Source organism: Elephas maximus, chromosome 1 (genome assembly GCF_024166365.1).
Source record: "Elephas maximus indicus isolate mEleMax1 chromosome 1, mEleMax1 primary haplotype, whole genome shotgun sequence".
NCBI classification, from domain to species: domain Eukaryota; kingdom Metazoa; phylum Chordata; class Mammalia; order Proboscidea; family Elephantidae; genus Elephas; species Elephas maximus.
Genome location: NC_064819.1, coordinates 202,768,774 through 202,782,219, shown reverse-complemented (window position 1 = coordinate 202,782,219; position 13,446 = coordinate 202,768,774). Strand labels below are relative to the sequence as shown.

The window sequence follows — 13,446 nt, the reverse complement described above, 5'->3', positions numbered from 1 at the left end:
AGTATTACTCTCTTCTGTCCTTCCAGTGAAATGAGCTTACCTGTAGAGTTAGCAGTTAAGTATTGCCCTAAAACAAATGCTCGCAGGTGGCCACAAAGTATAAAAATACCTTATTTTACTCTAAAATCTACATAGGAAATGGGTGCAGGAGAAGGGCAGGATGAAAGTAAGGTAGCTATACAACTGCTGTGTGTGTGTGTTGTGTATGTATGAATGTCTGTGTATATATATGTATTATATACATATACATAATTTTTTTTCCTGGAATGTATGTTCCGGAAGTCATGCTAAAGCCATGTACTCTTATGTCAGTTTGGGGCTAAAATAAGAAGATGAATGGAACTCAATAAACATCTAACAGACCAGAACGATGGCAACAGCAGAATGGGCAGCAGATAATCCCTGAACTCATGCTGACAACAATTAGACACAAAGAGTAAACATCCTCATTGTTACCTCTTGTACACAATTCTATTTTTAAGATTATTTGTTCATGCTTCTTTGTATACTCTATAAGTGTATTAAGTATTGTCTGATCAATGAACAACGGAACGCCATATGGAAAGTGTCACTAAGAAAGGCTTGTCAGATAGTCCTGGCCAAAAAGAAAGGGGCTAGATTCAAGGAAATCACAAGGGGATCTGTTGTACTAATTCAGAGGTGAGTGATGACAGCCTGAACTTTCATAGTGGCAATGGGAAGGAGCAGGATCCAGGGATCTGAAAAGCATGGTAGAGAAAAGTTAAATACAACTTGATGACCAAGAGAATTTGGGAAAGGAAGGAGAAGAACTAAGTCAAAAAAAAAAAAAGAATACTCAATTTCTCAAGTAGGATAACTGAGAGAATTATCAGTGGAAAGCAAGGACCCTGGAGAAGTAATGCAACAATTATAATTTTTCATAAGTGGAGTCTGAGTTGGCAGACAGAAATTCATAATGAAATTATGTTAGGGATTTGTAGTTACAAGAGATGTTCTAGGAGAGATGGCAAGCTGAATTTGTGTGTAAGTTATTCATGTATTTAACAGATATTTATTGAGGACCTGCTATGTGCTAGGCCCTGTGCTGTACATTAGTGATACAATGGTGAACAAAAGCCAATATGGTTTCTAACTTTGTGGAGCTTATAGTGTAGAGAATGAAACAGACATTAATCAAATAAGGCACCTCTGATGTAAAAGAACATGGTTCCATGAGGGCATATGACAGTAGTACTGGACCAGTCTGCTGGCCAGTGAAGGCCTCCTGGGTACGAAGCACAAAGCAGTAATTTCAAGGAGGAATTGACATCAACTAGGCAAACAAATACAGGAATGGGTAGGGTGTGAGGGAAGGAGGGAATATAGGCCTTATAACAAGTGGAAGCTTAATGGAAATTGACACTAGAGTAATAGGAAGTAGCCAGAGCATGCTAGGCATTGTGGGCCATCTCAAGAGTTGTGAACAGAGGTTCTATGTGAAAAAGTATGAAACGAAAAGAAAGCACAAAGATGAAGACTAAAACCTGGGTATCTGAGGACAGAGAAGCAAAGGCTAAACAAACATGTATGTGAATTAAAAAAAAAAGCACCCAAACCCATTGCCACAGGGTAGATTCCAACTCATACTGCCCCTATGCGACAGTGTAGAACTGCCCCATACGGTTTCCAAGGAGCAGCTGGTGAATACAAGCTGCCAGCTACTTCGTTAGCAGCCATAGCACTTAACCATTGCGCCACCAGGGTACATGAATGAAGAGGTGTTAATAGTAGGATCCTTTTTCCCTTTAGCTATAGCCTTTCCTTCTCCCTTACTGGGTATAAGGATCAGTCTTGTTCATTTTTAAGCATAGCATAAACAACTATTCTGTGAGCGACAATGTATAAGAACCTTTCCCATGTATTATTCTACTTTCATTTATGCACAGAATCTTGGGAAATAATTAACTGTAGAGAGGGAAATGCACAACTGGGTCACGAAGTATATAAATAAGGACACAGTTCAATTTTTTTTCTCCATTTATTATGATGTTGCTTATTGGTACAGTCCTGAAAATTTTCATTTTCTTCATGTTCTGAAGGCTGTAGTCTCTGACCTTCATCAGTAAGTGCTTCAAATATTTTCATTTTTGGCAAGCAAGGTTGTATTATCTGTATATCACAGGTTGTTAATGAGTCTTCCTGGTGCCATGTTCTTCTTCATTCTCTTTTATTCTATTTAAATCAACAATCAATGTCTATGGCAGCAGCAGTCAATAAATCAAATGACTACTCCCATTGGACAAATCTGCTGCAAAAGACCCCTTTAAAGTTTAAAAAAGCAAAAATATCACTTTGATTCTAAGGTGCAATTGGCTCAAGCCATGATCTTTTGAATTACCTCATATGCATGCGAAAGCTAGACAAAGAAAAGGAAGACAGAAGAACTGATGCTTCTGAACTGTGGTATAGGAAAAAAAAAAATCACATATATCATGGTCTGCCAGAAGAACAAACAGATCAATCTTAGAAGAAATATAACCAAAATGCTCCTTAGAAGCAAGGGTGGTAAGACTTCAGCTCACTTTCTTTGGACACATCATCAGGAAAGACCAACTGCTGGAAAAGAATATCATGTTTGGTAAAGCAGAGGGTCAGCAAAAACAAGGGAAACAATGAGATGGCCACAACAATAAACTCAAACATACTAACGATCATGAGGATGGCAGAGGACCAGGCAACATTCCCTTCTGTTGTGTATAAGTTCACCGTGAGTAGATGGCAACTAACAACAAAAAACACACAAAACAATAAAGATAAATGACCACAAGTTTCCAGTGACCTATAGGGAAGGACTGATCAGGCACACACATAATACATAAAGCATTTAGTAAACAATAAAGTTTTGAAAGTGTTCTTTAACCCTGCAATTACCACTGATCAGGATTTAGCAGCTATCTCACATAACTGGAAACCCTGGTGGCGTAGTGGTTAAGTGCTACAGCTGCTAATCAAAGGGTTGGCGGTTTGAATCCACCAGGTGCTCCTTGGAAACTCCATGGGGCAGCTCTACTGTCTATAGGGTCGCTATGAGTCGGAATCGACTCGACGGCACTGGGTTTGGTTTTTTGTTTGCTCACATAATTATCTGAGGAAATCAGCTCAATATGCTACTATAACCAAAAGGGTCAAGATATCCCAGATATGGAGGAGATAATTAACAGCAAAACAGAACGGGACATTACTCTTGTTCAGAACCTCAGTTGCAAAACTGCATTAACCTGTGAACATATCCCAGAAGTGGTAAAATGGATTCAGGAAAACTAGAGTGAAGGCCAACCAAAATGATGAAGAGGCTGGAGAGATGCTCATATAAGGCCAGGTTTTGAAATTGACACAAAACTCCCTTCAAATTGGGGAAAAAAAAATTAAGCTACAGCATGACTTAAGTTGGAGCCTTGGCATCGTGGTGAGATCTCGGCTGCTAACCAAAAGGTCTGCAGTTCAAATTCACCATTCACTGCTTGGAAACCCTATGGGGCAGTTCTACTCTGCCCTATAAGTCATTATAAGTCAGAATCAATTCACTTTATATAAAGATTAATTATCAGGGACTTATCTCTTCAAATCCACAAAAAGGAGAATTAAACAGCACCCTTAGAATATCTATCAAATCAATCATCTATCATTTTCAGGGGAAGTATATCTTATAATTTCAAAGAGGGGGTTTTAAACAAATACAAGGAATTAATTATTACTTTGCATTGCTGTTAGTAATTTCCTGGATTCATTAGTCAGAAAGATGTTGTTGTTGTTGTTAGTTGCTGTGAGTCAACTCTGACTCACAGAGACCCCACGTGTGCAGAGGAGAACTATAGGGCTTTCAAGGCTGTGATCTTTCAGAAGCAGATCACCAGGCCTGTCTTCTGAGGTGTCTCTGGGTGGGTTCAAATAGCCAACCTTTTCATGAGCAGTAGAGCGCTTAACCATTGACACTACTCAGGGACTCCCAAAAAGATAGTATATACTAATAATGTAATTAAATCTAAGAAATGGCTACCTAACCCCATGGAGTGTACAACCAGATTGTGTTACTGAGAGAAACGCAGTTTATTGGAATTACATCCCTCAGTTTTCAAGGTTGTGGAAATACAGCCTAGCAGAAATGATTTTGATGTCTCTAAGAGACAGAATATTGCAATAGATGAATTTCTGATCTGACACAGTGAAAATACTACGTATTTTCATGAAGGGGCCCTCGTTTTCTCTGCTATGAAAACAATCTAGCGTTTAATTTTTAGACAGGCAATTATACATAGATAAGTGATTCAGCCCATTGGAAAGACTGTAATAATTAATTCACTAGCAGATAAACATGTATACCTTTTAATACATTAAGCACAAAATTGCCGCCTAGTTGATTCTGACCCGTAGCAACTCTTTAAGTATAGCATTGTTAAATAACTATTCACATAAGATGAATTGAATTTTTTTAAGCCTCTACACATAGCCTTGAACAGGAAATCTTCCTGGGTGTCACTTAAAAATAAGATATTAAACTGAAATTAATCTCAATGCCTCTTTAAAAAGCTGGAGAGTAATTTTTCCTTTCCGTTGATAATTGTAAAGAAGTTATATATCCTAGAGCAGGAAGACACTGCCAAGGCCTCTCCTGATTTCAGTATATCATTAAAAAAAAAAAAAAAAGTACTCAGTAAACCCCATTTCTTCAACCTATGGAGTAGGAAGAACCTATTCTCAGCATTATCCACACAATCCTTTTTACTCTCCATTTGTAAAAACGGAGCCCTAGTGACACAGTGCTTAAGTGTTCTGCTGGTAACCAAAAGGCCAGCATTCAAATCCGCCAGACGCTCCTTGGAAACCTACGGGGAGTTCTACTCTGTCTTTTAGGGTTGCTATGAGTCAGAAACGACTTCACGGCAACAGGTTTGTGTTTTGTTTGTTTTTTAACGACATGTACAATCTAAGATGACAGTTTTTAAACAAATAAACCAAAAAACTGCCAAGCATTTGGTTAGCAGCCAAGCTCAGAACCATTGAGACACCACGGTTCCACATGCCATAAGTACATCCTATATTTTAGTGATTCTCACTTAGATCTCCTTCCTGTATTCTGTTGGCAGTACTGGGACCAAGATGAGATGAACTTATTGGAGGAAAAGAACTGGTGTAATTCTGAGAAGTCACTTCAAAGACCAATTTAGCCAAAATATTTATTTCCATCCGCTTCTTAGTTAACAGGCCAATTATAAAACAAAATTCCCCAATTTAAGTTGCATTTCCTCTCTACACCCTTTCTTCTTGCTCTACTAGGTAGCGGCCCAGAAGGGAAAAAGCAAAGAGAAACAGAAACAGAGGATCAGAAAAACAAACAAACAAAAAACTCGGATAGTATGTAGACAAAATTAACATACAGGTATTCTAAAATATTTGTAAAGGATGCAATTAAGGAGTGAAATAAATTATTTCCTCACTTTATATCAGATATAAGATGGACTGAAGTTAGAAGAGTTTTTAAAAAAGTGATAGTTATAAAAGCTACTGTATAAACTTCATATGTCCACTAACTGTCACATTAAACAAAAGTCAGGTATTTTCAGTGGTGACTGAAAGAAGGCACACACATAAAATTAAAATTCACCATGAATACAGAAAAAAAAAAAAAACATAAAATGATATTACATTTTATATTTTAAGATGGTCTATCTAGTGCTCTGGTGGTATAGTGGTTAAGAGCTACCACTGCTAACTGAAAGGTCAGTAGTTCAAATCCACCAAGCGCTCCTTGGAAACCCTATGGGGCACTTCCACTCTGTCCTATAGGGTCACTGTGGGTCAGAATCGATTCGACCGCAACGCGTTTATTTTTTGCTTTTGGCTTATCTAGTAACAAACTTAATTTTAAGGTTAAGGTAAAACATGAGATAAATACAAATTTTTTAAATTTTCTCATGTACCCATTTTATAGTTAACGCTAGCTTTAGAAACAAAGGCCAACAATAGCATATCGTGAACACGTTTAGAAACTTAGAAGAAAGTAAAAAACAAAATAATTTAAGGACTATCAGTTTTTTTAATACATTTAAGGAGCCTCAGGTTTTATATAAAGCATATTATATTCCTGTATGTATGACATCAAGTCCAATAGGACTTTATGAAACTGCGAAAATACTGTCCTTAACGTCTGCTTTTTAAAGTTATTTCTAGAAAGACATTTTTGCCTTACTTATACTGCATGGGTTGGTAAATCGTCTGTATCCCAATCTACCAGTCACATCTTCAGGCCAAGTGTTTCTTTCCAGAAGAGGAATTAAGGCCGAGCAAAGACAAAGAATTTGCTGATACACGTATGTCACTCCAAGAATTCTCCTCGCAAAGGCTCCACACCCAATGTAATTACGTCCCTACTGTAAAAACACTTTCCATCTGCATTTATTCTAATCATTTCAAATCCAAAACCAACACATTATAAAGCTAGCTAAAAAAATGAATGATATTAGCTTTAGATTCCAAGTGAGGCAGCGTTTTGTAAGGCAGTAGGTCTCCAACCTGCATCTTATGCCAATACAGAATTTCATTTCGTGCTCAATTCTTCACTTAAGATTTTCTTTTAGAATAGGATTGCCTAGTCCCAGGCTTTAAATCTCAATCATTCAATCAATCAATCAATCTCTTTCTCTCTCACACACAGGCACACAAATAGAGATAGAAAAGGAGAGCTAAAGCAATACTGCCTAGTGCTTATAATGAAGTCAGGTTCTTTTGTTGCTGTTGTTTTGATGGGCGGAGCTGATTATTAAAACTAGACCTCAATACATGCATACAATAAATACTGTTTGGGGCATGATTTGATTCACTGACTACTCAGTAAGTTAACTGTATCCTTGTGCACAATGTGCTTAAGTGTTTTTTTTATTCTCTCCTTGGCTTTTCATCATTGCATTAACTAATGGCCAGTTTTGATACTCCCACACCTAGTATCTGTTAATAAATAGAGTTTCCAAGAATAGGCTGTTGTGGCAGGGCCATGGAGGCAATCACATCTTCAGGTTACTGACGCTGACTGACTCCTGTGTGGAGACCGCCTCTTGTATCAGAGGTCAACAAAGGACACCGGAGACTCTCAACATGGCTGGGCAACTTTCAACCAATAAATGAACAGTAGGTCATCTCAAAGGCTTTTCCATCTTAGATTTTAAAAAGTAAGAATTGTTTAATTTGCTTTGTTTTTGACATCACAAAGCTTTAGTGTCCTTATAAATTTGATTTATCTAAATCTACCCATTTGCATTACAGATTCGGAAACTTTTTAGAAGTAGCAAATCCGTAGTTTCTAAGAACTCCAGCCACTTTTCAGTTAATAGATATATACTATAAAATGATAAAATGTAGGTTGAAGCATTTTTTTTAAATAAAATTTTACTTTTAAGGTTATGTGGGCTGTGATTTACTTGGTAAAAAAGAATGCTCTAATCCTAGGTTTAAATGCATTGTGCTCTGAACTGTTTGTTTCGTCTCTAACTTACTGATAATTGACTGTGAACACTGAATCAGTTTGGTGGCTCACCGCTTGTTGAAAATTTATTTAAGCATATTTATTTGTCCAAAAATTCTGAATGGCCTCAAGGGTGAAACATTTTGATATGGCATATTAATAATAAGGACTATTATATTGCTCTTTTTTTTCTACTAACCCTCAAGACCATCTGCTTGCAAAGATTATCTAATTATATAATCCTTGCAAAACACGTCAGAGGTAGGTCACTCACAGAGGTCAACAACATAATCAGGAAGGAATTACCCACAAGGAATGGAGCTTGGGCCTTCCCTTCTCTGCGTATACCCTGGAATTACTCTTCTTTATAGGAGAAAAAATGTAATGGTTTCATTGTCTCCTAATGCTCAAATAAGCTAAAACTTTCTTGTTCCATTTTGATACCTAAATATAAAAAGCAAAGATCAAAAGTACAAAATCCTTTATCATATTACATAATCTTTTAATCTAAAGAAAAAGACTATACACAATCATTTATTATAATACATACAGGATCAATTACAGGAACATCATACTGTATAAAACCAATAAAAGTTATTCAAACTATAAATGTAATATATACTCTCTCTTCAAAAGGAAAATGTGGTAGTTAACATTTTACCTACACCCATAATTGTTTTGTTGTACCAAGAAAATCACTATACACACCATATATTGGAGTGACTAGGACAAAATAAACTAAGACCCACTTCATTAAATATAAATTTCTTAACATGTGAAGTCATATAATTACTACCATATTAATGACATGTACTTAATATTGTCATGGTATTTACAAAACTTTTACTTATCCATTTAAAAATGAGGACTGTATTTTGAAAAGAAAGCAATGCAAATGTGAGCTCTAAAAAGACTGGGCATCTGTCCCAACCACAAATAACGAAATGGTGTTAAATTCCTGTATGCAGTGGCCTGACCACTTCCATTCATCATTTCTATGGGCTGCAAATAACCAAAAAGGGAATGTCGAGTTAATGCTGATTTTTTCTAATTTAACAGCCTTCTCAAAATCCAGCAATGTTTGACTGAAGAGAAAAATATAGTTTTCTTTCGTAAACATAGATTTGAAAGTTATTCAGTTTCTGGAACAATTTCAGATGTGAATGCATCGTAAGAAGAGTTAGAGAGAAAAATCGAGGTTAGCTTAAAATAATGAATGCTAAAGGAATACTTTTCAAGTATTTCTAAAGATGCTTCTGTTCTGTTTTTTTTTTTAAAGCTGACTTCAACCACAGTCCTTTTTATTCATATTATCAAAAATGGTGTCCTAACCAGTGTAATATATAATTTTCATATATATCAGTCCTTAGAGAAGCTCAATATTTCAATTCACAGTTATATCTGGAGTATAACTTCTTACTGTCGTTATTATTGTTATATGCCATCAAGTCAACTCAACTCATAGCAACGCTGTATGACAGAGTAGAACTGCCCCATAGGGTTTCCCAGGCTGTCATCTTTATGGCAGGAGATTGGCAGGTCTTTTCTCCTGTGGAGCAGCTGGTGAGTTCAAACCACCGACCTTTAGGTTAGCAGCCTAGCGCATAACCATTGGTCCATCAGGGCTCCTTAAACTCTTACTAGTTCTTTAAAATTGCAATTCGTCCTAGTGGAGTCTTAGGCTGGATATGACTGTACCTGGAATTCTGAGCTTCTGAAACATCTGATTCTGTGCACGTTTTCTTTACCTGTAAGAAAAGAGTGCTAGTCATTCTCATATGAAAATACAACTTCCTCGCTCAGTGTTCGCACATTTATAAAATTAAAGCAGAGATACCTCTGCTCACCGAGATTGCTATAAAATACTCCTCTATTACAGAGGCAGTATGTAGCACTGAACAGTGCATTTCATTATTGACCCACAAACAGCTGCCAAATGCACTTCCTTAGGATCCATTAGTATGTAAAATGTTCAGTTAAAATAGCTTGGGAGTAGCATAGTAACTAACCCCCCCCCCAAAAAAAAAAACAAAGAAACCAAAGAACCAGGTTTCCCACTTAGGAACTAGAAAGCCATACTGTTCTCAATTTACTAAGAAATGTTTTTCCCATTGATACTGCTTCTGTCTCCTGCTAAAGAGCACAATAATAAACACCAGGTCCTGGGGCACGGCAGGGTGTTAGCTAAAACAGTCAAACATGAATTTTCATTTTCTCGACCCAGTGGCTATATGTTTTATATATTTTCTCAGCATATCAATTAAGTGCAGGCATTGCTCACAGATTTCTCACATGTATTTACAGCATATTTTGCACACTGTATTTCAACGTTGTGGTTTGTTAACCCACAAAAGATAAAGAATGAAAATAACTTTTACTTCCGTGACTACATAATGTTATCCATTCTTGGACAAAAGTATGTAGTACATTCTCTAAAATGAAGCAGGGCACAAATCTGTCTCCCTTCACAACTTAACTTCAAGAACCGATGGCTATGTCTGATTATTAGGGTCTTAAAGGTGCTTTTATGTAAGGTAGGCTCATTTCAAAATTTCCCTGAGTTCCTCTGGAAAATGTATAATATATATTTATAAGTCCACTGTTACATATTCGGAATATTTATATTGCCCTGGCTTATCTATGTAACCTATAGAATCCAAGGCATTTTAACTTCTAATGCGTACCTTGGAAGTGAAAAATAAGTCTACTGAATGTACAGTATGGGCACACTCGTGTGATGTGAATGAATTCCCATATGAACAGAAACACTTAAGAGTATGTTTTGAATTTTAAAGATATGGCGTCTTTCCAGCTCACAAATTAATTCTTTCCTCCTTTGATTCAGAATGCTTAATTAAAAACAAACACTCAGAACCCTCACATGTTCAAAATTCTGTGTTGTTTGCTCTGAACTCTAAGCCTACCCAGTGACACAGTGTGGTCGAGTCGATTCTGACTCATAGCGACCCTATAGGACAGAGTAGAACTGCCCCATAGAGTTTCCAAGGAGCGCCTGGCGGATTTGAACTGCCAACCCTTTGGTTAGCAGCCGTAACACTTAACCACTACGCCACCAGGGTTTCCACTCTAAGCCTAGACACTTCAAGATCCAGAAAATCAATGATTTGCTTAATATTCTTAACTATGGGCTCCCCTTTGCTGCTGTGTATGCCTTTACGTAATTAATTAGCAAGAAAGATTGTCATCCCGTCACCTTATGGAGCATCTTTTACGCCCTTAGCAAGAAACTCTGCACCAGGAGATGGAGAGGTAAAGAAGAATTAGTTAAAAAGCAAACAAATAAAACACATTTCCTAATACGTAAAAACAAAATTCACTACCAAATCCCCCAAATCTGATGTCCATTAAAAGTCTAAGAAAAATAAGAAGTAAAAGGAAGGGTACTAGGAAAAAATTCTCTCTTCTCAATAGTTTTTTCCAATGATTTAGCACCAGAAACTGCATGACTTGCCCAATGAATATGGAGAAATCACCCCAAACTGAATGCCACTTTCCTCAAGGCTACTGATGACTCGATTTCAGTCTCACTGAAGAAGCTTCAAACCACTACCGACAAACTAGCCATACACAACTAACCGAGAGTCAGAGCCAGGCAAGCTTCATGTGGTTTAAAAACAAAAAAAAATTGTTTTTTTTTTTCATACCCATGACTTTACAAAGCCTCATTCTCCAAGTCATTTATCACAAAGTTGGAATTATTTTAATTTATTCTCAAAGCAGTAACTGTAATAGCAGAGCACACGTCTATTTATCTTTACTATCTGGTACCTATCCCGAGTCTCTCAGTTTGTTGTAATGTGGGAGCTTCTGTGTTGCTGTGATTCTGGAAGCTGTGCAACTAGTATTCAGATAACGGCAGGGCTACCCATGGAAGACAGGTTTTAGCTGAGCTTTCAGACTAAGACAGACTAGGAAGAAAGACCTGGCAGTCTACTTCTGAAAAGCATTAGGCAGTGAAAACCTTATGAATAGCAGCAGAACATTGTCTGATGCAGTGCTGGAAGATGAGCCCCCAGGTTGGAAGGCACTCGAAAGATGACTGAGGATAAACTGCCTCCTCAAAGTAGAGTCAACTTTAATGACATGGATGGAGTCAAGCTTTCAGGATCTTCATTCACTGATGTGGCATAACTCGAAATGAGAAGAAATGCAAATATCCATTAATAATCTGAACACGGAATATACGAAGATGAATCTAGGAAAATTAGAAATTGTAAAAAACAAAATGGAACCCATAAACATCATTATCCTAGGCAATGGTGAGCTGAAAGGGACTGGTATTGGCCATTTTGAATCAGATAATCATATGGTCTACTATGCCAGGAATGATAGCTCAAAGAGGAATGGCATTGCATTTATCGTCAAAAAGAAAATTCAAAGATCTATCCTAAAGTATAGTGCTGTCAGTGATAGGATAATATTCATACACCTACAAGAAAGACCAGTTAATATGTTATTCAAATTTACGCACCAACCACTAAAGCCAAAGATGAAGAAACTGAAGATTTTTACCAACTTCTGCAGTCTGAAAGTGATCAAACATGCAATCAGGATGCACTGATAATTACTGGTGATTCGAATGCCAAAGTTGGAAACAAAGAAGGATCGGTAGTTGGAAAACATGGCCTTGGTTATAGGAACCATGCCGATGATTGTATGATTGAATTCCGCAAGATCAATGACTTTTTCACTGCAAATACCTTTTTTTTCAGCAACATAAAAGGTGACTATACACAGGGACCTCAAGAGATGGAATACACAGGAATCAAATTGACTACATCTGTGGACAGAGTTGATGGAAAAACTCAGTGTCATCGGTCAGAACAAGGCCAGGGGCTGACTGTGGAACAGACCATAAATTACTCATATGCAAGTTCAAGTTGAAACTGAAGAAAACCAGAGCAAGTCCACCAGAGCCAAAATACGACTTTGAGTATGTCCCAACTAAATTTAGAAAGCCTTTCAAAAACAGGTTTGACATGTTGAACACTAATGACCAAAGACCAGACGAGTTGTAGAATGACGTCAAGGATGCCATACATGAAGAAAGCAAGAGGTCATTAAAAAGACAAGAACGAAAGAAAAGAACAAAATGGCTATCAGAATAGACTCTGAAACTTGCTGTTGAATGTCGAGCAGATAAACCAAAAGGAAGAAATCGTGAAGTAAAAGAACTGAAAAGAATATTTCAAAGGGTGGCTCTAGAAGACAAAATAAGGTATTATAATGATATGTGCAAAGAGCTAGAGACAGAAAACCAAAAAGGGAAGAACACGCTCAGCATTTCTCAAGCAGAAAGAACTGAAGAAAAAACTCAAGCCTCGAGCTGCAATAGTGAAGGATTCTATGCGGAAAATATTAAACAACACGGGAAGCATCCAAAGAAGACGGAAGGAATACACAGAGTCATTATGCCAAAAATAACTGGTCGGTGTACAATCATTTCAAGAGGTAGCATATGATCAGGAACTGACGGTACTGAAGGAAGAAGTCCAAGCTGCTCTGAAGGCACTGGTAAAAAACAAGGCTCCAGGAATTCACAGAATATCAATTGAGGTGTTTCAACAAACAGATGCAGCCCTGGAAACACTCATCTATAGCAAGAAATTTGGAAGACAGCTACCTGGCCAACAGACTGGAAGAGATTCATATTTATGCCTATTCCCAAGAAATGTGATCCAACCGAATGCAGAAATTATGGTACAATACTATTAATATCACATGCAAACAAAATTTTGCTGAAGATCATTCAAAAGCAGCTGTAGCAATACATTGACAGGGAACTGCCAGAAATTCAGACCAGATTCAGAAGATGTGGAGCCAGGGATATCACTGCTGATGTCAGATGGATCCTGGCTGAAAGCAGAGAACACCGGAAGGATGTTTACCTGTGTTTTATTGACTGTGGAAAGGCATTCGACTGTGTGGATCAAAACAAATTATGGATA

At 37.3% G+C, this 13,446-nt stretch overlaps 1 protein-coding gene across 7 annotated transcripts in view; it reads right to left on the bottom strand.

The window, feature by feature from the left end:
* The window catches only part of EYA4 (EYA transcriptional coactivator and phosphatase 4), a 320,876-nt gene that overhangs the window by 154,867 nt on the left and 152,563 nt on the right, over positions 1–13,446 (bottom strand). For all 7 annotated transcript variants that reach the window (XM_049901406.1, XM_049901396.1, XM_049901388.1 and 4 more), the window contains exon 3: positions 9,176–9,225. In XM_049901406.1, the coding sequence (XP_049757363.1) occupies positions 9,176–9,225 (50 nt within the window). The remainder of the gene's footprint in view (positions 1–9,175; positions 9,226–13,446) is intronic.